We start from the raw sequence: 26274 nt of genomic DNA on the forward strand, positions 1-26274 counted from the left end.
ACTCACTCAAGTACCTTTTCCTTTTGTAGCAAGCAGCAATATAATTGTAACATGACGTGTTTGAGTTAAATTTGCCTACTTAATATCGCACTTCCTAAAAACTAAATTCTAAAAAAATCGCACGTCCTGCGATGGGAATATCGTGCATGCGCATAACGCGATTATCATCACGACACAAAATATCATGCAGCCCTAATCCGCACCGTCATTACATTTGGGATCTCTATATGGCATCTGCATGACTCCAAAAGACATTTAAAAATGTAGGGAGTCTGGAGCATCGTACAAATGCAAATACTAAAATGTAAAGGCCCAGATACACCGGCCCGAAATCGGCAGTAAATGGGAGTCGGGCCGAACATGANTCATCGAGTGCCGCCGAAGTACTGTTCCAATCTCCAGCATACTTGGAATTCCACCGAGGCCGCGTCCTTAGTTTGGGGGAAATTTCGAAGCTGCACATGGGTAGACTTCGCGTCCTTAAAATCCCCACAATGCTTTGCGCACGGACCAATTTCAAAAACCCTTGCGGAGAATGGCTGAACCGACGCAGCACACATTTAAATGTAAGTATGTAGTACAGCTGGTTGCTAACAAACGCCATTGTAAGACATAAACACTGATGTTCCACTGTAACGGCGGTGGACTCATCAGAACAGAGTGGGCGAGCTGACCAATCAGAGCACAGTGGGCTCATAGGGAGGGGGGGCAGGAGCTCCAACAAGGTGTGTAGGACAGAGAGTGAACACACATACTATACATACAGAGATGCTGTATGAGAAAACCAATGCGATTTTGGAACATTGAACAATGTAAATCTATTCTAGTAGACCTCAACAATGGAATTATGATCAGTAAAAATGGCCATGTCATGGGACCTTTAATATGCAAACAAACAAAAATCTCCAATATTCCTACGTTTTCATACCACCAAAACAATACTGTATAAAATCATTTGGAAAGAAAATCAAACCTTAAACACTTAACAGTTGGATGTTCTAACATTACTCGACACACCAGATAACCGAATGGAATACAGCCATAAAAAATCACTTCTGTATTATGAAAGTTTTTGGCAATTTTTTCGGATTTGCACCACATTTTCCAACCTTAAAATATTCAGCGAGGACACAGAAATATTGGGAATAATAATATTTATTGAAATGTTGCAATATTTTAAGGTTATTTTTACAATATCGCACTTGTCAAATATCAGGAGAAAACAATTTAAATACTGATTTTGGCAGTTGGCCATAGAGGACACTTTCATAACAAGAATAAAAGTAAATCAAATAATGAGGCAGGCACCTTTTACTTCCAGCAGGTGCCTAGCGTCATATAGGCTTTTGGTATCATTCTGCCGAAATAAAAAGCAGTTAAACTTATATTTTACCTGCATAAAAAGCCAAAATCATTGGGTTGAATCAGATTCTTCACATATGATTGTTGCAATGACATTTAATCAGTTAACAGATAGTGTTTTAACACACCATGTGTGCATTTTACTACACCGCTGAATCCATTTGCAATTATTTTTTCAGTCAGTCGACTCGGTTGTAACCCGAGGTCAGTTTTTTTGAAATAAGAGAATCCTGTTCAGTCTGAACCCCATGATAGGCTGCATGAAAACACACTGCAGTCACACAAACATACTCAGTCTATCTGGGGGAAAGTGAAAGCGACTGAAACATTGTCAACAGCAGAAGGACCCTATCCTTCACTGCAGGGTGCTGACCACTAAAAGCAAACAGTGTAACTGAATAAATCTACTTTGGTAGTGACTTTTTTCCAGTATCAAAAAAATGGAAAGTGTTAGTGTTTTGGCACATGAGCACTCAGTGAAAAACTTTTGAAATGTTTCCACACATTGCTTCACTGAAGCAAAAGTTCAGTCTAACACAAAAAGCTGTTTAAGGCGAAAGTCAAGCAAGATAGTTTTTACATACAAAATCTGCACGCAATATTAAGGCAAGAAATTACAGCCAGTAGGCAAGCATGGAGATTTCAAGCACAACGCATCAAAAATAACCTGAACTCCTGACACAGAATACATGTATTACAAAGAAATCAATTCCACCAGATAAAAAACGTGCAGTTTGCAGCTGCTCTCTTGTTGCAAAAGCAAAAAAACTGTGGTTTGGCATACTATGATTTCTAGCATGCAGATTTTGCAATACATAAAACAATGCTTTCATAAAAAGGTCCATAAGGCACACATCCTATACACACTGCTATCCTGAAACAGTTTGCATTCTTTTTGAGTTTCCAATTGCACATTTGCAAGACTTTTTTAAGCATAAAACTGTAGTTCTCTCTCATTCATTTGATAATAAAATATATGTAAACAAAAATTGAAATGTAATGGCATGTTAGGAAGATAACCCTCTACTACAAGTGCAGTGCTAAGATCAAGTGAACAATCAAAACAATATTTCTAAGCATTTTATCATGTCAGGGTGAGATGATATGCTGCTTAAAAACGACCAGCTATCTGTCTCCCTCTAGTGGTGACTCTCTCCTATCACCAGTGGCTGTTGTCGGGGTAACTCGGCACTGCGGCAGGGTACTGGGGCAAACTCGGGCCCTGGGCTGTCTGAGCAACAGCGTTAAAACCTGCTTCCCTCACAGGAGCACTCTTCCACAGCCCGGTGCTCCACTCCTCCTTAGCCTGCTCCATACTGCCGCCGCCGCCTCGGTACATTCTGTGCACCTACCACAGGAAAGGAAAGTGTAAAAAAAGTGTTGTTCATAATCTGCATCTGTGTCTGTTTTTAAGCGTCTGTGTGGGCTTATATAGATGATGGACAAATGCAAGTGTGTTTTTTAGTGTATGCTCACCTTAATGAGAACCAGTGCCATTAAAGCAGTCACCACAGTGAAGAGCAGAGTTGTGATAAGCATCACTATAGCGGAGCCCACATTTGTGCTGAAAAACATCATTGTCGCAATCCAGCCGCTATGATGAGTTGGTGAGGGTGAGATGGAGTAGTACGGGTTAGTGTTTCACAGTATGCAATTAGCAAAGTGGATTGAATACAATTACCCAAAGTAACCAATGAGACATTAAGCAGTGCGCAAACAGATGCAGTGGCAAACAGCTTCAGGATGATCAGTGTCACATTCACTTTACATGACGCATTTTATAATTACATGTTACTTGTTGTTATCATGAGTGAATAGTATTGTTGACTTAAGCAGCTGAACACCAATATTGCTTAGCTTTAAGAACATGGTTGGTGATAATAATGTCTACATCTATTCTAAAATAAAATATCAATATGGCATTCTGACTGTAGTTATTTAGATGTGACACGTGCTTGTATAATGTACTCAAAAAAGTAGTCTTAATAATCAATTAACATGATAATTCAAGACAATCTGTTTGTAGAAATGTGAAAAAATTATGAACTTTTATTATAGTTTGCCCAAAAAACCTTGTTGTTAAGAGTTAAACACAAATAAAAATAAATATTTGTAAGTTGCAACATTGTGTAAAACGTAAATAAAAACAATGATGCAAATCATTTTTCTTTTACACAGCATTCCAACTTCATGTGAATCGGGGTTTGTATACTCAAAGTATGCCTCATCGGTTCGTAAAGGGATAGTTCCCGTTTTTTGTAGTGGAGCCACATAAGGTACTTATCTTTAGTCAATTACAATAAATGATGGTCGGCACGGACGTTAAGAGAAACAGACAGGAGTGCCACAACAGAAGCAAAGCAATTTACTGCTGTGGTTAAGTACCTCATTCAGCCCCACTTCAAGAGATCCAAACTAGTATTTTAATGTTATGGTTAAAACCTTTCAACCCCATGTACCGCGACTACAACAACCCCTCGTCCTAAACCATGGAGGAAACTATAATGAATAGAATAAACAAGCAAAAATGTGCAGATAATGTATGGATACTTAAATCATCACGTGTGAAAATGTCTGATGGAAACACATTTCCCAGCTGCCTTGATCATTTGACAAAAGCCCTCGTCATGACCCACTCGATGATGAAACATGCGCACAGTTTTTAGAGCTTCTTTTTTTAACTACTGACCTTGTTCCCCAGCCAGAGATGCCAATAGTCTGGATTAGAGCCAAGACACACTGAAGGAAGAAGATGAAGAAGAAGGTCATGTAGTTGAACGAGCTGTCAGCCCTGTGAACAAAAGAGAAAACACAAGGATGATACACTCACAATCCAAGAGCTGCACTATTTTTGTTGCAGTGCTGCTTCCTCCTACCATTTATCAACCCTGAGGATAGAAGGTGAGTGTTTATGATACCACAGAGGAAACTATTTCACACTAGTTTCACAATCATACAGTCCAAACTTTGGAAGTGTAAAGGAAAATCAGTGGGGGTGATATTGGCTAGAAGCAGCATTTATGATTAGATCCCATTATTTCCAGTAATCACATTTTGAAATGAGGAGCCCCTACGCTGCTGTAGCCTGCTGTAGAGACAGTGTTTACAATCAGCCTGAAGGTGTGAAATATAAGACTTTCTCAAGCAGGATAAGGTATGTTGGATCAAACCGTTATTGTAAGCTGCATTTTGACGATATCCAACCAAGAACACTGTCTGTACTCCTCCTTGGGGAGTGATACTCACAGCCTGCATGCTAGTGTTGGGATAGTGTGTCTGCTTGGCCTTGTAGTGTGTGAAGTTACGCAGGCAGGTAGATGACAGAATTTGAATCAGTAATTGCAGTTGGGATGAATTCCAACTGACTTTTCTGGGAACAGTTTTTCCTATTTCTATTGCCATCAAGCTTTTTTTAATCCACAGTCTTCTGTTCAGTTCCTCCTACTCTTATCTCTTCCCTACCAAAGATCTTACCTACATTTTAACAAAAAGTATTTTTGTGTAGAGCTTTTGCTCATTGAGCTCCCCTCCATGTTAACCTCATTGCTTAATTAACTTTTCAAATGGCCTGACCTACATTAACTTTGCTGGTGATGTGTTTTACATTTTGTCTGTATGCGTTATCAAGTGTGATGTCTCATACTTGTGTGTCTGATGTTACATTGTATTCTGTAAAGTATGCAGAGACTTTTTGGGTGATTTGTGCTTTAAATATACCACGTTCAGAAATGATACAGCATAATGACATTAATAAGATGGTGACTAACCGTAAGGCTTTGTAGAGTGGTCTGAACCAGCAGGTGTAACTGCACGGGCTGAACAGTAGGAGCCAGAGTAGTGAAAAGCCGAAATTTGTGGCACTTCCACCCCCAGCCCACCAAGCAATACATGAGATCACATTTAGAAACAGTGTGCCTGAATACACTGCGGGGAGAGGGGACAGTGGAGGAAAGCAGAGAAAGGGAAGTGATTCATTTTTGTGCATAGTAGTAGAAAGAAGAGATTCATGTTCCTATTCCAAGATAAATTCAAAGAACTATTTAATGTATGCGGCAACACTCACTCATCCAAAGAGTGTAGACTCTGCGCACCAACTGCTGGTGCTGTGCAGGTATTTCCTCTTCAATGTTGTGATAAAAGCATGGCTTTATTCTGAAGAACTGGGGCAGGGGAGGAAAGTTGTTGGCACGGTCTGAAAAAGGATGCAACATGTCATTTTATTATTTCTGTTCTGAGTAAGAGTTTATTTAATTAAAGGATGGGCAAGTGTAGTGTAGATTGTGAATTTACCAAGATAGATAGATAGACAGATAGTGAGATAGACAGATAGATAGATAGATAGATAGATAGATAGATAGATAGAAACGTGTTTTAAGTGACTAACCTGCCATCTTGAAATCCCAACAGTTTCCTGGATAATATGAATATACACAGAAATGAAATTAGACAATTAACCCTCGTACTTTTATATGTATACATAATATATGTCATATAATAGTCTCTTTTACTTGTTTTATTAACTCAATTTTAAACTAAAAATGTTCTGGTATAGGACTTCTGGTTGAACGAGACATCTGAAGAAGCAACATTTGGCTCTGAGAAGTTGTGATGGCTGTGTTTGACAGTTTTTGTACACATTTCATAGACCAAACTATAGTCAATTTAACGTTGAAAATGGAAAATGTAGCTGCATAAGACCATTTGAATAAATATTATTTTGGACATAAAAAAGTGAGATTCTGCTGTTTTCCTTCTAAGTATAATGCTGTGTGAAGTGATCATATGTGTGACATTATACACAGGGGTGTAAAGTAACTAAGTATATTTACTCAAGTACTGAACTTAAGTATAATTTTGAGGGACTCTTTTTGTAGTATTTCCATTTTTGCTACTTTTGTACTTCTACCCAAATACAATTCAGAGGTATATAGTGTACTTTTACTCAACAACATAGATTTGGATAAATGAAGTGAAATATAATCAACACTTAATAAGACTTTGCTACACCTGGAGTAACATTCACAAGCTACCCTGCAGTATACAATCAAAATGACCAGCTTTAATCAGAACATATATTATATATTAGTCAATCTGCAATCTACTTTTTGGAGCTTTATGTATATTTTTACTTTAGTACTTTTACTTAAATAACATTGTGTATGCAGGAATGTAACTTGTAACAGACTAGTCCAACACTTTGGTACTTCTACTTTTACTTAAGTACAATATCGGAGTACTTCTGTTGATACTGTAATGAGCTAAAGCTGGTTGTTAGGCAGCTCAGTAACGTTAGTCCAACAGAAGCAGTTGGAAGCCTTTCCATAACGTTGATGCTGTATTTGACTAACTGGCAGTCGGACTAGAAGTAAAACGGTGTTAAAGTAACCGGAATGCGTTATAAAACTATGCCAACGTTACCGGGATATCGTGTATCTCCTTTCGTTTCCGTCGACAACTGCAGCGGACCGGAGATTCATTCAGGATGCGCTTTTGCGACCCTCAGCCATTGAACGTACTGCGGCTGCGCCACAAGTTTAATGTTTGTAGTTCTTAGCTGTATGCATTCAACAAGCTTGGGCGCATAAAGAACTACACGTCCCATGATTCATGTGCGCGGTAAACGGGAAACTCGTGACAGCAACATGACACTACAGTTCGCGGATCCCACCCACTCATGAAAGTACATTCAGGGTTCAACTCAGATTTTATCAGGATTATTTGCCTTTATACATTTTTGATCGTTGTCATAACATTTAAAGGTAATAACATCAATTAACATTATATTATTTACCTAATCATTTATTTATTTATTTTGTACCCACGAATCCAACTTTATCAACTCAATTTAAAACCTATTTTTTACATTTGTTTTCATTTTAACAATATTTTAATCTAACTTGATACAGCATCAGCAGCCTTTGATGGTGAACATCTATAGATTTATGGAGTGGATTAATATGCCCTTCCTTTTGATAAATAATAATAACAGCACCTGAATAACAAAAAGTAAAAAGGGAATATGTACATTAGAACAACATTGCACTTTTATGTGACATCTCCTTTTGTAATTGACAAAAACGTGTTTGAAATTAGGCAGGGATAAGTATTCATTCCAGTGCCATTATTATCTCGGAGCAGATGAACATTTGTTGCCATTACTGATCAACATTGGACAACTTTGTCATTGACATAACGCAAAAACGTGTGGGTGATGAAGCGAGTGACAAATTATATTTTAAACTTGCAAAATGTTTAAACGCAGTTTTGCAAAAAATACTCTACAAATGTGTTATACTATCAAGTATATCAGAGTCAGGTATTGTCGTTATGCAACACAGGGGTTTCATAACGAAATATTACCCTAATTCGTGATGAGAACGGTTGATTGAAAGTGTACCCAAAATCGTACTACTTTCTTTCATTATATTTTCTCACAACATGGCAACCATAACTTCTGTATATGAAGCTCCTCAGCCAATTACAAAGCCTAAGACATCAGCCAGAAGGCGTGGCCATCTCTCGTTTTCTAGCACAGGGTGTCCCGAACACGGTGGAGATAGTATATTTTCTTAGAAAACACAAGACGGAAGACGCAATGAGCCAATATAATTGTGCCTTTCTGTGGTGATAAAGTTCCAACTATTTTAGTTCTAATGTTTTTAGAAATGTCCCAAAGCGCTTAATTTCACAAAACACCCACGTAAACGCACAACGCAGTTGTGCAAAACAAGCGCCTCAACCGGGGATCAGTAACTTGGCTTTGACCAATCAGCTACGGTGATTGATGCAATGACACACTCCCGCCAATTCCGACTTGGGAGCGCGAGGCAGGCAGTGGGGTGAACTAAGGGACTGTGTGGAAGATGCGGAAAGAGAATGCGTTATGTTTTATGTGAATAAATTAGAAATACATGTCGTTTAGATAGCAGTATAGTATTTGATTTGTGGTCGGTTGCATTCTCGGTTTTTTTAGGCTACCTGCACCGTTTTCTTTACGGAGTATTCATAAACGAGTGGAACACCGGCTTAGTGGTTGGGATGTTGGCGGCGGAAACTCCATCTGTGGACGGACATCTGGCAGCATCGACTCCCCGCAGAAGAGGTACAACGTTAACGCTTTCTATTAATTAAGTTGTAGGCAGTTGAAACGTCTTGCCACAATGAACAATCTACATTTATAATACGGTCACAATGCAGTTCTGCAGGTTAGCGTCCACAAACAGAGGAAAAACATAAATATGTGTTGCTTAAGGTTAGGTTTTGTCGTTGGTTAACGTTTTCCTGCCGATAAAGGTTCAGTAACGATGGTGACAATGTTACAAGGCAGACGTTAACTGATATAAACATCTGCCAACTTGCCAAACATTAAAGCTAGCTATGTAAAGCTAGCTTGCTGCTCAGCATTACAAATGTTAAGTTGTAACATCAATTCGTCAACATTAACATCAAAGTAATGACAAAGTTGGTTAGGCCTCATACCAACATTGTTTCAATTCACCCTACTATTCGGGCTCGAGCGTGTTTCTGAGTGACTGTTACCGTTTCTCTGCTAGGTCATAGCTCTGCCTGAGGTGCTTATCTGTAGCCAGTTTTGTGAGGTTAGCAGAAAAGCTAGTCTCATTAGCAATTGTGATTTGGTCAACCTCATATGAAAACTATTTCCAAAGGTGTCACTCCAGAGCGGCTACGTTCTCGTTGCTTTCACATACCCAAAGTTATTGGGAATATACTTACATTAATGTTACAATGCGAAGTTTTCAGCATTGTGGTCAGGCGTACACCTTTGCCTGACAGCCCTATGAAAGAGTTCCTGCTCTGCGGACCCAACTGGGCCTGCAGCACAGACTAATAATACACCGGTTGGCGGGAGAGCAAACCAAACACAACCACTAAATTCAATGCAACACTAACGTTTGGACGCAAACGTTGCAAAGGAATTCATTTCAACAATTTCTAAAAGTAATACTTTTAAGACGTGTGGTATTGGATTGACTATCACATCAATACATGGTGGTTCGAATGTGTAAACCCAAAGTGCATTAGCGTCACCGGCATCTGGTTAATACAGCAGTAAACTAATGTGACGTTGCTCTTCACAATTTAATTTGGCTGAGTGGGTCCTAGGTTTTTTTCTTTTTTAAAGATTGTAATTCAAAAGAGTTTTATACTTAAACGTTGTATTTAAAGTTGGTATCATTCTTAGTCAACATTGTGTTTTTACATTCTGCAAAAATCCCATCAGTTCCACAGTTGTCAAAATGAACACATCAAGGTTGATCATGTTGAAGTGAAGATGTGGTGACAATTATTATTTTCTAATGTGCTATTTCTTTTCCTTTTTCAGGCATGGATTGTAAGTCGAGTAAAAATGCCAACAAAAAACTTATCCAAGGTAAATTCAACTTCATATTTTACACTATTTCAATGTTATTTAATTTGATAAGAAAAAATAATGATAGCTTTTGGTTGCATAGTTGTACTGTCAATGTATTGACTGTTAAAGAACTTCTGCACATTTTGAGATACTTTTTTGATCTGTATTATTCCCCAGTTTTTTATATATAAAATATAGTCATACGATTTTCTTTTTAATTATTCTGCCTGCAGCTCGTCTCCCATTCAAGCGCATGAACCCTGAACCTAAAGAGAACCAGCCACCTAAACGCCCCTGTGCACATACCTGCCCCAAACCAGGCGACTCGGACAGGGAGAATGAGAATGAATCTTCTGCGCTCTCTGCACACTGTGGACCGCCCTTGGTTAACGGCCGCGGGCCCCTTGATGGCTTCCTGAGTCGAAGGCGCCCTGCGCCAGCGGATGAGAACATGGTTATAGATCTGACCGCAGACAACGCCCTGTCTCCCATTAAGCGCCTTGTTTCACCTGCTACCACCTCATCCCGCCTCCCAGCGAAAGACAAGCATCTGGGAAAAGATAAAACTACATTGTCTGAGAAATCCAGCTCTCCTAAAACACACACTTTAGACTGCACAGTTGTCGAGACAGATGAGGAAGAAGATGAAGATGAAGAGGACGAAGAGATGGAGGAGGAGGAAGAAGAAGAGGCTAATCTGACAGCTTCAGTTTCGCAGATTGACACAACGCAGGATTCTGAAAGTGAGCCAGAGGAGCTGGAGGAGTCGGGAAACAGGTCCATGCTGTCAGCTTCGTCCGCCAGCGGCACATCCGAAAGCTCACCAGAGAAGTCCAAGACTGATGACCCTACATCCCCTTCTACACCCAGCACTGTATGTACATCTACCATTGCTGTATCTGCATACAAATAAATGACTTATCACCAGGTTCAGAATGGTAAAAAGAGCTTTGATGAAAGTTTTTTTTAATATGTTATCATAAAGACACAAAACAATTGCTTTATCAGTTAATGTTTTAGATACTTTTTTTGTTGCTGTTATAACAATAGAAACTGGCTTGATTGAAAAAGTAAAACATCTGTTAATTCAGACAAATGCCTTGAGATATATTATAGATGAAAACACAAGAATATTTCTTAAATACCAACCGTATGAGAGTTCAAAGTATAGTACAATAATTGTCAGCATGCAAATTAATTATTGACAAGGCTGGTTGACATTGTGTCAAACATATTTAACAATCATTATAAGCGTTTTTGTTTTTGTTTCTAACCTCATAGGAGCCAAAGACGACCCCCAAGATACCATCAGATCAGAAAAATATCAGAAGGCGCTCGTTGAAGGTGGGTCTTTCTCAGTATAGAGTGCCACAGTGACGCGTCCTAAAACCTGGAAGTAAGTTTGCATTTGACCACTTCTGGCTCCTTCAACAAAAAGCAATGCAATTTCTCCATAGGATTCTGGAAAATAGCTTGAAATAAGGTCTGTGGTTGACACACATTTAAGAGACGGATCACGTTTTGTTCTACGATATTAAATACATCAGCAGTGACCCCCCCTTGTGATTTTTTAAGAGTTTACGTGTCTGAAAAAACGATGGTTGTTAACAAGTGGCTGAATAGGACCACAGAAGTTGTCGAGGCCGTTGTACGTCATTACACCGAACCTGTGAACACTCCTACTGAGTTTGTTTTTCCCCGTGTTCTGCTTGAAAGCAAGTGCCTGCCTCCTGCAAACTGACCCAAACTCTTCAACTTGTAACATTTTGAATCTGTATTTTTGAATATGGATCTTGAGTTGGCGTGACGTTGAAGCAGCGACCCTGCTGTAGTTCGTTTATAGCATAACGTTAGCATTTTGCTTCTAGCAACTACATTTATGATTCGAAAATTATAAAAGTAGGGTAGACATGTGGATATTATCCGGCTGAATAAAACGTGATCCGTCTCTTAAATGTGTGTCAACCACAGACCTTATTTCCAGCTATTTTCCAAAATCCTATGGAGAAATTGCATTGCGCTTTTCTCGAAGTAACCGGAAGGAGTTTACTTCCGGGTTTTAGGACGCGTCACTGTGGCGCTCTGTACGCTGCAAGTTGGGGTTTGAATTTAGAATATTTGTTTATACACAACCGGATTTCTTAAACCTGTAGGAGAGAAAAACTGACTGAACTTTTGAATTTTAGAAAGTCCAAGAACAGGAGGAGAGGCATCTGCTGCGGCAGGAGAAGGACCGCCAAAGGGAAGAGGCTAAAGCTGCAAAAGAGAAAAAGAAAGAAGAAGCTCGTCGTCTGAAGGAAGAGCGAGAAAAGGAAAAACGGGAGAGAAAAGAAAAAGATGAGCAAGAGAAACGAGAGAAAAAAGAGAAGGAGGAAAAAGAAAAAGCTGACAAGTTAAAAGCAAAAGAGGATCTACGGAAATCCAAGCAAGAGTAAGAGTTGCATTGTCTCCTGTTACTCAAGTGTTATACATGTGGCATGATATCAGATACATGTGTTATAAATCAGGGTGTCCGCAGGGTCTTAAAAAGTATTCAAAGTTGATCAGATAAGATGGTACTTTATTGATCCCAATTCCCAAATTGGGATCAATAAAGTACCATCTTATCTGATCAACTTTGAATACTTTTTAAGACCCTGCGGACACCCTGATTTATAACACATGTATCTGATATCATGCNAATCAGTAGTCTCGTTGTTCGACTCTCGATCGAGCCAATCGTCGCGGCTTGACTGGACCTCTTTGTGGTACTACTTGCTGAAATCAGTCATTAAAAATGGAAATTAGTTGGCCCAGACAAACGAAACCTCTCAAACCTAACACTAACCACCAAACGACACGTACGTTCGGACGTACAGTGAGTGAGTTTCATGGGGACGTACCTCCTCGGCACGTCAAAAGGATAACCATCGGTTGCGGTCTTATTAAACTCATTGTACTGCATGGCCATGAATTATAGCGTTCAGGACGAAGAAAAAAGAGAAAAAAGTCACTGTGCGGCGGGGCGCTACACTTATAGCGCGTACGCGTGATAGCGCTAATAGCAGTGCTGTGCTATAATAAAGCCGTCGGTATGATAGGTCATGTGAGTAAAACTTAATATGCTCGGAATACCGGTCAAATACATATAGTCAACCATAGGAACGGTAATGTAAGAACCAACTTAACACTTGGATATATATTATACATACAAAGAAGTCTTCGTTAGTTTTACACAAGACATCTTACAACATATGGAAATGTCCAAAATGTCATGTATAGAGAGACCGATTACTGTGTAAGATTTTCTAGAGATTACGAGAGAATGAGGAGCATGAGTCAGCCGACGACGGAGACGACGCCGTTGTGGTTGTCGTCGTTCCACTAGTAGGTCACTCAAGGTCCTCAAAACAGCGTCGGCTGGTGGAGGAGTAGAAGTGCGGGGGGCTTGCAGTCGGGAGTCTCAGTCCGTCTTTGTAGGTGGTCCATTTTGTTGATATAAGTGCACTATTGCGCCCCAATGACGCCTTCGCGCACTTCGTCTGGGAAGGCGCCTATGTTGTCGCGCTCGCTTGCCGTCCATTTTCGCGTCCCCCAGCAAGCACTGATCATATGTAGCTAGCGCCTACCGCAGCTAGCGAGCTCCTGCCTTACAGTACGTATACATCTGTAATTGGGAGATGTCGTTTGTATATGATACTGCATTGCGACCGCAATTAATCTATGGACATTTCAGAGTAACAAACCCTTCTGGGAACTCCATGTATATCAAATAGTGTAAGGTTTGTGACGATGGTGTTAACGATAAGTACACAGTTTACTGACATTTCCTAGAAGAAAGACTTGCGAATTTCCATCCGTGCAACAGGGTGAACATATGAAAAAGGTCTGATGAAACTATAAGAGACGTAATGGTTACTCCAGGTTTGCGTGTACAGGTAGAAAAACCACCCACATGACAAGCGACAAAGTCCGCATGACCTGAATGTATTACCGGGCCTGAGTGCTGCCGGGTGAAGCAGGTCGATAATTATCGATCATACACTGTGTTCGGCAATGCTATGGCTGCTGATCAACAGATGCTGACCCGGGCCTGGACCTATTTTTTTCGGCGCCTGCAGAGCTTGGCCGGGGTCGAAGTCTTGACCCGATTCATGTTTGTGTGGCGAGTACATTATATAAACGGCGTGCGCGCGCGCGCCGGTGCAACCGGCCGAGCATGGTGCTGCGAAGCCCGATGCGGCTGAGATGCTGCGCCGCCGGCGCTGTAGCGAGGCTTGAAGGCATGGCCGTAGCCCTAAGGCGGGACTTGCCAGGGCTACCGCGGTCAGGCGGTGACGATGTAAATAGTTATAATTGACATTTTCTTGATTTGCATTAGATGTTTACCACGCAAAAATTTAAAATTCTCGACTCCGATAAAAAGGAAAATTTTCTGTCATTTCATAAAACCGATAAGTATAAATTTTTCGATGTGTTTGTGACCGTAGGAGTAAACTTTTATTTAGAATAGTCGCAAATATAAGATTACTCTGAAAGAAACGGGAGAAAGTAGTCTTATTTCCTACTTTTCGCCGGACTACTTCTCGTTGCGACCCGAATACTCTTCGCCCGAGGTGCGATTGTCTGCGACGACCATGCGGTCCGCCTCCAAGACTGCGGCGAAGCCAGTCCTGCGAGAAGGACACGGGACCCGGTTACCTGCGGATGGGAGTGGTGTCCCCGACGCTCTTCTCAGCGCACTTCTTGTCGTCGACCGGGGCCGAAGAGTCCCTTTGAGGGGGTGTTGGGTGTCTGGGAGCAGGTGTAGCAGTAGCGAGGTTTGTTTCCTTTTCGTGTCGTCGTACACGTTAGTGGTCAAGTACTTTCTTTACACGCTGCGGTCTCCGTCCATCTCTTTTGCGAGAGTTTATCTTACAAATTGCGTCGTAAAGTAACTTAGGAGAAATTCTAGTTGAGTTATCGTACGTAATAGGCAGTGGGACTCCCATAGGGCGTCACGAGGTTCCAAGAACATAGTAACCCAAAAGTCGTTCATCTCCGTTCTACCAAAAGTTCGGACTGTGACTCCTTTCTACTGTTCTTCTAACACAGTAACACAGGTGTTTCTACACTCAAATGGTGTCTGGTTCATAATTTCGACAATAACCCTGACATCAACAAATGATATTCCAAGTCTAAATTAAATTTCACGTGGATAGTACCGGATAAAAATCCGTTATCGGTATCCAAGAGTCTATATATTTTTTGTGCAGATACTTACACAAAACGAGTTTTATGCGTTGTCTCGAGAGGGTAAGATCCCGGTACGAGTATAGGGAGATAAAAGTGAAGGACAAAAGTTGTTTCACCCGACTAAACCCATATTCCAAAAAATTTTTATTTTTAACTAAATTATTTTTCCTCCCGACTCGAGTTACACCTCGGGCCGTTGATGACAGATTTGATTTATGACCCGCCACTCTTTGCGGTATAGTACCGAATGAGTTGCCTAATAAAAGACTTGATCCTAGTTTCCCGAAAGAGAGACGGTCAATGTTCCACTCAAGGAAAAAAGTAAAGGACGAAGAGAGTTGTAACACTACCAAGTGACGCATAAAATCCGTGGAGAAGTAAGTAAACGTTGACTGGCGTTTTGAAAACTATTGAAGACGTTGTAATCAGCTACCTGTTACTTTTTTATGAACAGTGAGTCAAACATAGTATTTGTGCCGCGGGACATATCAAAGCAAAAACGTAGAACGTCACAACCGCTGATAGTGCACGCTGTTTAGAAAGGACTGAGTTATAATCTTGTCGTAGTAGCATAAGTTCTTGAAGAATACACCAAGGTATTGTCAACCACTTATCAATGTTTCACTTCTTGTTAATGTCGTAACCGACAGCGGTGAGCGTTAAATTACAATCAAAGTAAGAAGTCGAAATTTTCCTACGCGTTTGGACATAAATAGTTAATCTTTCTTTAGAGCTAATATAAATAGGAGAGATTCGGGCGCTGGTCTTTCAGCTTTACTCCCTCTCGGACACACTATCTCCAGTCGAGGGAGGTTGTCAGTCCGCCGGGAGGGCAACAGGGTTCTCGCCCAGAGGTTGGGGAGAGGTCGCCGGATCCTGTCCCTTCCGTGACTTAAGATCCTTCATCCGGTTAAATATAGTTACAAAAATACCAATTGTATAGCATTGAAGTTCAAGAAAGGATGGTTTGCGGGGGAAAAAAACTGTCTTTTCTTCATTTCCTGTATGTTTTCATATCGCAATATATATCACAGGGAGGGGGGAAAATCGCAATGTCAGTTTTTTCCAATATTGTGCCGCCCTAACTGATAGTTCAAGTGTGAAATGAAAAGGTAAGTTTCAACTACAATGCTTGTATATGATGGTAACTACTGTATCAAACACAAGTCTAGCATTAAACAATATGGCAATACACATCGTTTAATTTATGGGCACAATAATACAGTTTTTCTAAGGGAATTACAGTAAGGTGCATGTCATTTGAGCCCACATGCCCATATTATGACAAGCAAACTATACATTAAGATATAGCCAAACATACTCAAAATACTAGGGCTGTGCCAAATAGTCTTTTTATACTATGTGAGCTTCCATAGACCCTTTTCACAGCCATTTTGGCATCTCAAGGCTGAAAAGATATGGCTTTAATGATATCATACATAATGGCTCTATTCCATGAAGTGAGCCAGCATACTAATAGAGCCCTGGAAATAGAGTGCCACAGTGACGCGTCCTAAAACCCGGAAGTAAGTTAGCATTTTACCACTTCTGGTTCCTTCGACAAAAAGCAATGCAATTTCTCCATAGCATTTGAGAAAATAGCTGGAAATGAGGTAAGATAAAGTATATAAAAAAAAAAGAGACATATCACGTTTTGTTCTAAGACATTAAATACATCAGCAGTGACCCCACTGGAGATTTTTGAAGAGTTGACGTGTCTGAAAAACGATGGTTGTTAACAAGTGGCTGAATAGGACTATAGAAGTTGTTGAGGCCGTTGTACGTCATTACACCGAACACGTAAACACTCCCACTAAGTTTGTTTTTCCCCGTGTTCTGCTTGAAAGCAAGTGCCTGCCTCCTGCAAACTGTTAAAACAAACTCTTCAACTTGTACCATTTTGAATCTGAATGTTTGAATATGGATCTTGAGTTGGCGTGACGTTGAAGCAGTGACCCTGCTGTAGTTCGTTTATAGCATAACGTTAGCATTTTCCTTCTGGCGAATAGATTTATGATTCGAAAATGATAAAAGTAGGGTAGACATGTGGATATTATCCGGCTGAACAAAACGTGATCCGTCTCTTGTGTCAACCACAGACCTTATTTCCAGCTATTTTCCAAAATCCTATGGAGAAATTGCATTGCGTTTTTGTCGAAGGAACCAGGAGTTTATTTCCGGGTTTTAGGACTGTGCACTAGCACTGTGCACTCGCCAAAATAAAGCCATCATAACGGTTATTGATGTCACCTGTGCGGATTGTGTCACTTCAGATGGTGTGATGTGTCAGAGATGCAGGATGTGCACCGAACAACGTCACAAAGAACAGCTGATCCCCACAAAGGCAAAGAGAATGCGGTCACACACACACTTACATTGTTCTTCTCTCTGGCTCTTCCTCAGTGAAAGCTCCTCTTGGCCGGGGCTGGTGTCTACCTTTGGTAAAGGCTCCACCAGACAAAGAGCATAAGGCTTGAAGAGCTGCAGTCCAGGTCCTTCTCCCTCCCAGAGGCAGCCCCTCACCACGGGGTCCAGCACCTTCATCTTCTTCTTGGTGGACATCAGCTCGTCCCACTCCTTTGCTTTCACTTTCTGACGTATTTTCTGCTTCTCCAAGTCGCCACCCTCCTACAAGGTTCAATGTATGTTAATAAGGGTGCAAATAGGAAGCAGAAACTAAAAAACAGCTAAATCAAGTGAATGCTCACATGTCAGATTAAGTAAAGAAGAATTAGATGTATGAAAAACAAACAAAATGGCAGCTCTCTTCATACCTCTTCCTCTAGAGCACACTCATCCTCTGAAAGGTACCCATGAGGAACGAAGAAGCCGTCATCATCGCTATCATCGTCACCTCCTTCACCTCCTTCACCTCCTTCACCTCCTTCCTCTTCCTGAAAAATACAACAATTCAAAGTCTTAAAAAACGGTCAAATTAAACATTTAAATACAGGATAACCGCTATAATAAATAATTTTGCAAGTCAAACAAATAAAAATGTGTCGTAAAACTGTGAAGTAACACTTTTTTTTGTGTGAAACCGCTCAATGAACTACATCTCCCGCCTCGCAACACACGCCGAGATGGTGGCACATTTAACTTCTTTCTTTCAGAATGAGGCGAAAAGTATTAAAAGAGGTGAAAATCACTACTGGGCATGTTGAGAGCTGTACATACTCAGTTCCGTAGGAGCCAGCATGCGGGACTGGGATTTGTAGTCTTTCTAGTTGCGTATTTTTCATAGTCTTATATTTCAACAGTTTTACAACAAATTGTGACTTTTTTGATTTGGAAATAATTTTTTAAGATTGACAAACATCATATGTGTAATTCGTGGAACAATTCAAACGAGATCGAAAGATAATCTTTCTCTCCCCATTGACTTCAATACATAACTTTTCCGAAATAAGGTTCCATGGGTCCGAAGTAGATGGGCGGGACTTCGCCACTCTATAGAGAGGCGAAGTCCCTCCCTTTCGGTGGCACCCCCCCGCTCATCGCGTCCAATCAGGGACGTTCCCGTGTTGTCTGTGGCAGGCCCTGGCCGATGTCTGGGGAAAGATCTTCAATCTCCAAAAAGAATCCCACCAGACTCCTTTGCCCCCTCCAACAGAGGGATGTCCTTGTCCTTTATCTATCCATCCATCTTCTCCCGCTTATCGTCCATCCTTTCATGACCATAGGTGAGGGTAAGGAACGAAATGGCCGGTAGACCAGAGAGCTTTTGCCTTCTGGCGCTGCCTTTATCTCCACACGGTGTGGTTAAGGACCCAGTACCGCCCCGCTGCTCCGATTCCTCGACCCATCTCACGCTCCATTTTCCTTCACTCGAGAACAAAGACACCCCGATAGTTACTTGAATCCCTTCACTTGGGGTAAGGAATCATTCACCACTCAATTCTTTCATTCATCTTTCAAGCGATAAAAACTCTCGATCTTCTCTCAATTATTTATTTTTTTGGCGCCCTCGGCTCGGTTCAGGGCGTTTCCGGCTGGCAAGTATTGGCGTTAAAGACGGCAGCGCCCCACCGCGGAAACGCTGTTCACAATTAATTTCTTTCACTTCGTGTTATTGTATTACCAAGGTAAGCAATAATTAACCTAAAGTACCTAAAAGATATTGTTGGATATATGTTTTGTTGAAGGTAATAAAAGGACCCCCTAGTAAATGTTTAAAATAAAGAGAAATGTTGGCATGGGTTTTACCCTGAATGAAACTCACCCTCACTATGCGACAGGGATTCTCCCCGGTTTTTCCTACATTCGTCATCACTGTTCCACTCATGTCAACCACATCCCTGCAGGACAGAACCACCGATCATCATCAAGCATTCTAAATTGTAGTCGGACCATTTTGGGGGGGAAAGGCTCAAACTCTTAAAAATGATGGGAAACAATAGGGTATGTATTGTGGTTTTCAGTTAATAGTCCTTTTTCCTTACATATTACCCATATCCCCAGAAATAATAAGAGTTATTATTGATTTTAAATGTATTCGATGTTAATGTCATTGATCTACCCTAAAAGGTTAAAGTTATGGTTTAATTACACGGGATCTCTAGATTGTGGTGTGTAACAAAAACCAACAGTTTTTGGCCAAATAATTGGTCCTTTTTCTTGTCTAAGGGGGCAGCGAGGCGAGGATGTTTTTCCACTCTTTTTCTCCAGGTGCCCAGTCCGCTGGGACGGTGGTTTGCATGGAACTGGCAGCGCTTCATGGTCCATAACGGTTCCACGATTGGACACACAATCTGGGTTTTTAGTCTTCTTCACTGGTAAACCAATCGCTTGGATTCAGAAAGACATGAGGGGAAGATTGTTAACCATATAAAGCTCTCAGGAAAGGCAATGCATGAACCAGGGCGCACAAATGTAACATTTATCCAACAACCATGAATTATTTTGTTACTACTATGTCCTTTCCTTTCTTGTAGTGTCATTATATAGGTTTTCAGACATGTGAAATGGTCTTCAAATGTTATATCTCCATAGCACGGGCCGTGTGAGAAAAAAAATGCTTTTCCCAACTTAAAGCCTAAACTTAGGCACGAAGATAAAGAATATGAACGCTGACAAATGCATAACAACCAGTGGCGGCGCCAGCTATTTTTGTTGTGTAATCTATGGTAGGGCTTAACCATACAGTGGTGGGGCTCAATTCAGTAATTTTGCAATGTATTTACATACACGCTATATCGCCACCCTTGACAGGATTTAACCGCACGCGTGAGGTTTGTGGATTATTTCCCTGTCCAAATGAAAATGTGAACTGTATGAATTAAACGGCAAATTTGTCTTGTAATAAATAAAAAGGGATCACTGGTGAACGTGACCTATGGTAGTACACGTTTGAAGGATCCAATGGTTTCTGAATGGCGGGTTCGACAGATCTCAATCAGTAAGGCATGGCGCAGACCCAACGTTTCGTTGCTGATTGGCCTGTTAGGTTCTATATCCAAATTGGCATTCGGAGGCATTTGACTGGACCGGCGGCGCGCTGATTTTTAACGTGAGAGAATTTCCACACCTTTGTGTTAATAAAACTCCCCCACTACTTGAGACTATTCCTTGCACTCCTCTTCTAGTAAACACTAAGAATGTCTCAACCCATATTGCCATCAGTAACGTGCACTTGTTGTTACAGCAGGATCGTTTGGTGTCGCTGCGACCGTACGGACCGGTCATATTTGCGCCAATCCGTGTTTCTCAACATGCTATTTTAACATAATTTTTCTGGTTGGGCCATCTCCTTGGTTATGGCTGGTAGCCTACCCAGCGCATACCTTGGCGCCACCACCGATAACAACTTAAGATTCGTTAATTTTAATTTACAAAGGGGACCTTATCATGCCAAAAAGCACTTTTTTATGTGCTTTTATGCATAAATTGTGTTCCCGGTGTGTCGAGGAACTCACGCGCGTCAGAAAAATATACCCTCTCTCTTTTCCTCCGTACCCAAATCTCTAAAAACGGGCGTACAAAGGAGCTGATCCAGATTTGCGTCCGATGTCAAGAAACGTTGCTATCCAGAAAACAATGCCTGACTGTTTTGGGATGTAATATGGTCGTTGCACTGTTTATATTAGCATCGCTAAACTCCAGAGCTAACCTGTACTGCACAGAGCATGTGTGTGAAGAAGCAGGAAAAATAAAAAGGAACTCACCCTATGTGCTATAACCGGCAAGAGAGAAAAGCCTTTTGAGCTCCATACTGTTTTCAGAAATAACCCTTCCCCAAATCAGCACTTTTGAAACAGGAAGTGAAATAGAGGGATATGAGGCATGGCTAGAATGGGTGGATCTGTTTGGTATTTGGAGCAAAACACTTCATAACATGGTTTTTATATATAATATATTTTTTTATCAGAGACCTACATGCTACTTGCCTAGAAAATAGCATTGATGGGTGACTTTAACCCCATTACTGGTATTTTAATTAGTGATTATAATCTAAACATGTGTCAACACAAAAACCAAAGATGACAGAAGTATCTGCAATAAATGTAAGGTGGCTGGACATGAGAACTGTTGATTAAACGTGCACAAACATGGATAACCACTGTTCGGTCCAGTCTCAACCTTTAGTGGCTTTCCTAGGTTTGGTGGGGTCCTGAGCTGCGGGGCCCGTCCCTGTCCAGTCTTTCAGTCCATTCAGGTATCAGCAGGTTTCAACAAACACCGGTCCAGTTCCTCCAGAACAGACTCCTCACACTGACCCGGCAAAGCGGTGCCAGAGCCATGTGTTCTTTATCTCAAATGGAGCAAATATCCCACCGTAGCTGCAAGTGTCTAAAATAGCAAGAGATGCAGTTTGAATTACTTGTGGTTTGTTCAAGCCGGTGTACCTTCTTAGTTAAACAGGGAATATATACAGTGGGGCAAAAAAGTATTTAGTCAGCCACCAATTGTGCAAGTTCTTCCCACTTAAAAAGATGATAGGCCTGTTATTTTCAATCCTAGCTTATACCTCAATATGAGAGACAAAAATGAGAAAAAAGGAATATCAAGAAAAACACATTGTCTGATTTTTAAAGAATTATTGCCAACATTTATGGTGGAAAAAAGTATTTGGTTCAATAAAAAAAGTTTATCTCGATACTTTGTCTATATCCCTTTGTTGGCAATGACAGAGGTCAAACGTTTTCTGTAACGTCTTCACAATGGTTTTCACACAGCTGTTGCTGTATTTTGGCCCTTCCTCCATGCAGATCTCTCTAGAGCAGTGATGTTTTTGGGGCTGTCGCTGGGCAACACGGACTTTCAACTCCCTCCAAAGATTTTCTAAGGGGTTGAGACCTGCAGACTGGCTAGGCCACTCCAGGACCTTGAATGCTTCTTATGAAGCCACTCCTTCGTTGCCCGGCGGAGTGTGTGTTTGGGATCAGTTGTCATGCCTGAAAGACCCAGCCACGTTTCACGCTTCAATGCCCTTGCTGGCATGGAAAGGATGGGTTGGTCACTCAAAATCTCACGGGCTGTCGATACATGGGCCCCATTACATTCTTTCCTGTGACACGGGGATCAGCTCGTTCCTGGTCCCTTTGCAGAAAAACAGCCCAAAGCATGATGTTTCCACCCCATGTTTCACAGTTAGGTTATGGTGTTCTTTGGCTGCGCAACTCGCATTCTTTCTCCTCCAAACACGGGTCTAGTTGAGTTTTTACCAAAAAATTATATTTTGGTTTCATCTGACCATATGACATTCTCCCAAAACTCTTCTGGATCATCTCAAATGGCTCTCTTAGCCAAACTTCAGACGGCCTGGACATTATACTGGCTTAAGCAGCGACCACGTCTGGCACTGCAGGATTTGAAGTCCCTGGCGCGTTAGTGGTTACTGGATGGTAGCCCTTTGTTACTTTCGGTCCCAGCTCTCTGCAGGGTCCTTTGGACTAGGTCCCCCCGTGTGTGTTCTGGGATTTTTGCTCACCGTTCTTGTGATACTCATTTTGAACCACCACGGGGTGAGATCTTGCGTGGAGCCCCACAGATCAGAGGAGATAATATTCAGTGGTCTTGTATGTCTTCCATTTTCTAAATAATGCTCCCACAGTCTTGATTTCTCACACCAAGCTGCTGTACCTATTGGCACGTTCAGTTTCCAGCCTGGTGCAGGTCTTCATTTAGTTTTCTGGTGTCTTTGACAGCTCTTTGGTCTTGGGCCATAGTGGAGTTTGGATGTGACTGTTTTGAGGTTGTGGACAGGTGTATTGTATTACTGATAACGAGGTTCAAAACAGGGTGCACATTGAATACAGTTAACAAGTGCGAGGACAGAGGAGGCTCTTAAAAAGAAGTTCACAGGTCTGCTGAGAGCCAGAAATTTGTTTTGTTTGGTAGGTGAACCAAATCTGTATTTCCGACATAAAGGTTAACAAAATAAGTCTTTAAAAGTCAGTACAATGTGATTTTTTCTGGATTTTTTTTTCTCTTCTGTGCTTCATAGTTGAGTTATCCTAGGATGAAAATTTACAGGTACCTCTCTACATTCTTTGTTAAGGTGTCGAGAAAGCTTCACAATTTGGTGGCTGACTAAATACTTTTTTTGCCCCACTGTAAAGGATCAGTGTTGCAACTCAAAACATTACAACTTGGTAGAGTCATGCTGATCAGACTTCACTGACTACTTGCGGGTTTTATCAAGCAATAAAGTGACAGAATACAGTACATGTCGTTAACTAACTTTGGGCTTTGTGTTGAATTCTCTTCCGTCTGCAAAAAACGTGTGATTTCGGCTTTCCGCGCGGCGAGCAAAAAACATTCAGGTTAACAGCGTCCATCTTAAATCTGGAACACGTTGTTGCAGCTTTCTACTTTTTGCATCAACAAACACAATCCACATTTACTTACATCTGTCTCTTCTTTTAACCTTTTCTCTTCTTCTTCATTTGCTTCTTTTCTTTCTTCCTTTTGTGGTTCAAGCTTTGCCCTAAACCAAATTCAAAGTGTCAGTTTTAGATGAGAGAAATATTTGTTATTGCATTTACAGGTTATGCCGGAATCCTTAAGTCAAATGTAATAACTTTTTTTAAAGCCTTTTTTAAGACCCGTTTCCCATACACTTTAAGACCTCAATCGCCACTTCGAGTTTTAAACCGGTTACTTGGCGACACACTTTACCTCACATTGACTATATCGCAGTATTGATTGTCCTTCACTCCCTCTATCTTCCAACCATTTGGACGCAGACTGTGCATTCCCCATAACGGATGTTAGCAACGGCGTGAGAAGACCTTCGCGCACTATCAAGCAGTAGTGCAAGTGTCCTGTTCAGATGACTGTCAAATCAACGGGATGCATTAATAAACTACACAGAATCACATACACACCTACGCAATGATTACATTCAGGCAGACTGTAGAATACAACCTCTTTGCACAAGTTATATTATACGATTTGAAAAAAAAGTAACAAAAATGTAATACCTTGGAAAATGCGTTTAATACTTTATTAATAGCCTTAATTTTCGCTAAATTGATTATCAGCTATATAATCTGTTCAATATATTAATCATTCCTATCCTGTCATATATTATGTATATATATATATATTGTATATATAATACCTTGAATAAATTCAACATGTATATTTTGTACTTTTTTTGANGGGTCTTAAAAAGTATTCAAAGTTGATCAGATAAGATGGTACTTTATTGATCCCAATTTGGGAAATGTTTGTGTTCCAGCAGCATAAGAAAACAAGGCAATGTACAATACAATGAAAATTCAAAGACTAGAAATAATCAAGAAAGTACAAAATATACATGTTGAATTTAACAAGGTATTATATATACAAATATATATATATACATAAATATATGACGGAAGGAATATTAAATATTGAACAGATTATATACTGACAAATCAATTTAGCGAAAATTAAGGCTATTAAAAAGTATTAAACGGCATTTTCCAAGGTATTACATTTTGTAGCTTTTTTTCAATACGTATATAAATTGTCCAAAGAGGTTGTATTCTACAGTCTGCCTGAATGTAATCATTGCGTAGGTGTGTAGTGTGATTCTGTGTAGTTTATTTAATGGCATCCCGTTGGATTTGACGTCATCTGAACAGGACATCGCGCGCTCACTGCTTGATAGTGCGCGAAGGTCCGTTTACGCCGGTTGTTAAACATCGTTATGGGGAAATGCAAGTCTGCGTCCAAATGGTTGGAAGATAAGGAGGAAGGACAATCAATACTGTATATAGTCAATGTGAGGTAAAGTGTGTCGCCAATGTAACCGCTTACAACTCGAAGTGGCGATGAGGTCTTAAAGTGTATGGAAAGGGCCTTAAAAAAGTTATTACATTTGACTTAAGGATTCCTGCATATACCCTGTAAATGCAATAACAAATATTTCTCTCATCTAAACTGAACTTTGAATTTGGTTTAGGGCAAAGCTTGAAGAGAAAAGGAAGAAAGAAGAAGAGAAGCAAATGAAAGAAGAAGAGAAAAGGTTAAAAGAAGAGAAGGATGTAAGTAAATGTGGAAATGTGTTTGTTGATGCAAAAAGTAGAAGCTGCAACAACGTGTTCCAGATTTAAGATGGAGCTGTTAACTGAATGTTTTTGTTTACAGCGTGTCAAAGCGGGGAAAGCAGAAATCACACGTTTTCTGCAGAAATCAAAAATTCAACAAGCTCCAAAGGTTAGTAGATATAACCGAATGTATGTATTTGTTAATTTATTGCTTGATAAAACGCAAGTAGTCAGTGAAGCTGAATCAGCATGATCTTACCAGGTGTAATGTTTGAGTTGCAACACTGATCCTTTACAGTGGGGCAAAAAAGTATTTAGTCAGCCACCAATTGTGAAGTTCTCCCACTTAAAAAGATGAGAGGCCTGTAATTTTCATCCTAGGTATACCTCAACTATGAGAGACAAAAGGAGAAAAAGAAATCCAGAAAATCTGATTTTTAAAGAATTTATTTGCTAATTATGGTGGAAAATAAGTATTTGGTCACCTACAAACAAACAAGATTTCTGGCTCTCACAGACCTGTAACTTCTTCTTTAAGAGCCTCCTCTGTCCTCCACTTGTTAACTGTATTAATGGCACCTGTTTGAACTCGTTATCAGTATATAAAAGACACCTGTCCACAACCTCAAACAGTCACACTCCAAACTCCACTATGGCCAAGACCAAAGAGCTGTCAAAGGACACCAGAAACAAAATTGTAGACCTGCACCAGGCTGGGAAGACTGAATCTGCAATAGGTAAGCAGCTTGGTGTGAAGAAATCAACTGTGGGAGCAATTATTAGAAAATGGAAGACATACAAGACCACTGATAATCTCCCTCGATCTGGGGCTCCACGCAAGATCTC

At 40.6% G+C, this 26274-nt stretch overlaps 2 protein-coding genes across 2 annotated transcripts in view; one reads left to right on the forward strand and one right to left on the reverse strand.

The window, feature by feature from the left end:
* Positions 1-1137: 1137 nt before the first annotated feature.
* scamp4 (secretory carrier membrane protein 4) lies at positions 1138-6872 on the reverse strand. The gene is made up of 7 exons (XM_010774376.1): positions 6781-6872; positions 5747-5773; positions 5426-5554; positions 5130-5286; positions 4052-4153; positions 2839-2956; positions 1138-2710 (listed from the first exon to the last, which is right to left on the reverse strand). The coding sequence occupies exons 2-7, from the start codon at positions 5751-5753 to the stop codon at positions 2522-2524; spliced, it is 702 nt and encodes a 233-aa protein (XP_010772678.1). The 5' UTR covers positions 5754-5773; positions 6781-6872; the 3' UTR covers positions 1138-2521.
* Positions 6873-8135: 1263 nt separating this feature from the next.
* chaf1a (chromatin assembly factor 1, subunit A (p150)) overlaps positions 8136-26274 on the forward strand; it is a 28909-nt gene continuing 10770 nt past the window's right edge. Inside the window, exons 1-7 of the mRNA XM_010778795.1 lie at positions 8136-8464; positions 9707-9754; positions 9970-10610; positions 11018-11080; positions 11923-12167; positions 25344-25425; positions 25529-25597. Coding sequence (XP_010777097.1) covers positions 8401-8464; positions 9707-9754; positions 9970-10610; positions 11018-11080; positions 11923-12167; positions 25344-25425; positions 25529-25597 — 1212 coding nt within the window. The 5' untranslated portion in view covers positions 8136-8400. The remainder of the gene's footprint in view (positions 8465-9706; positions 9755-9969; positions 10611-11017; positions 11081-11922; positions 12168-25343; positions 25426-25528; positions 25598-26274) is intronic.

This window comes from Notothenia coriiceps, unplaced genomic scaffold, assembly GCF_000735185.1.
Source record: "Notothenia coriiceps isolate Sejong01 unplaced genomic scaffold, NC01 NC01_scaffold00000339, whole genome shotgun sequence".
NCBI lineage: Eukaryota > Metazoa > Chordata > Actinopteri > Perciformes > Nototheniidae > Notothenia > Notothenia coriiceps.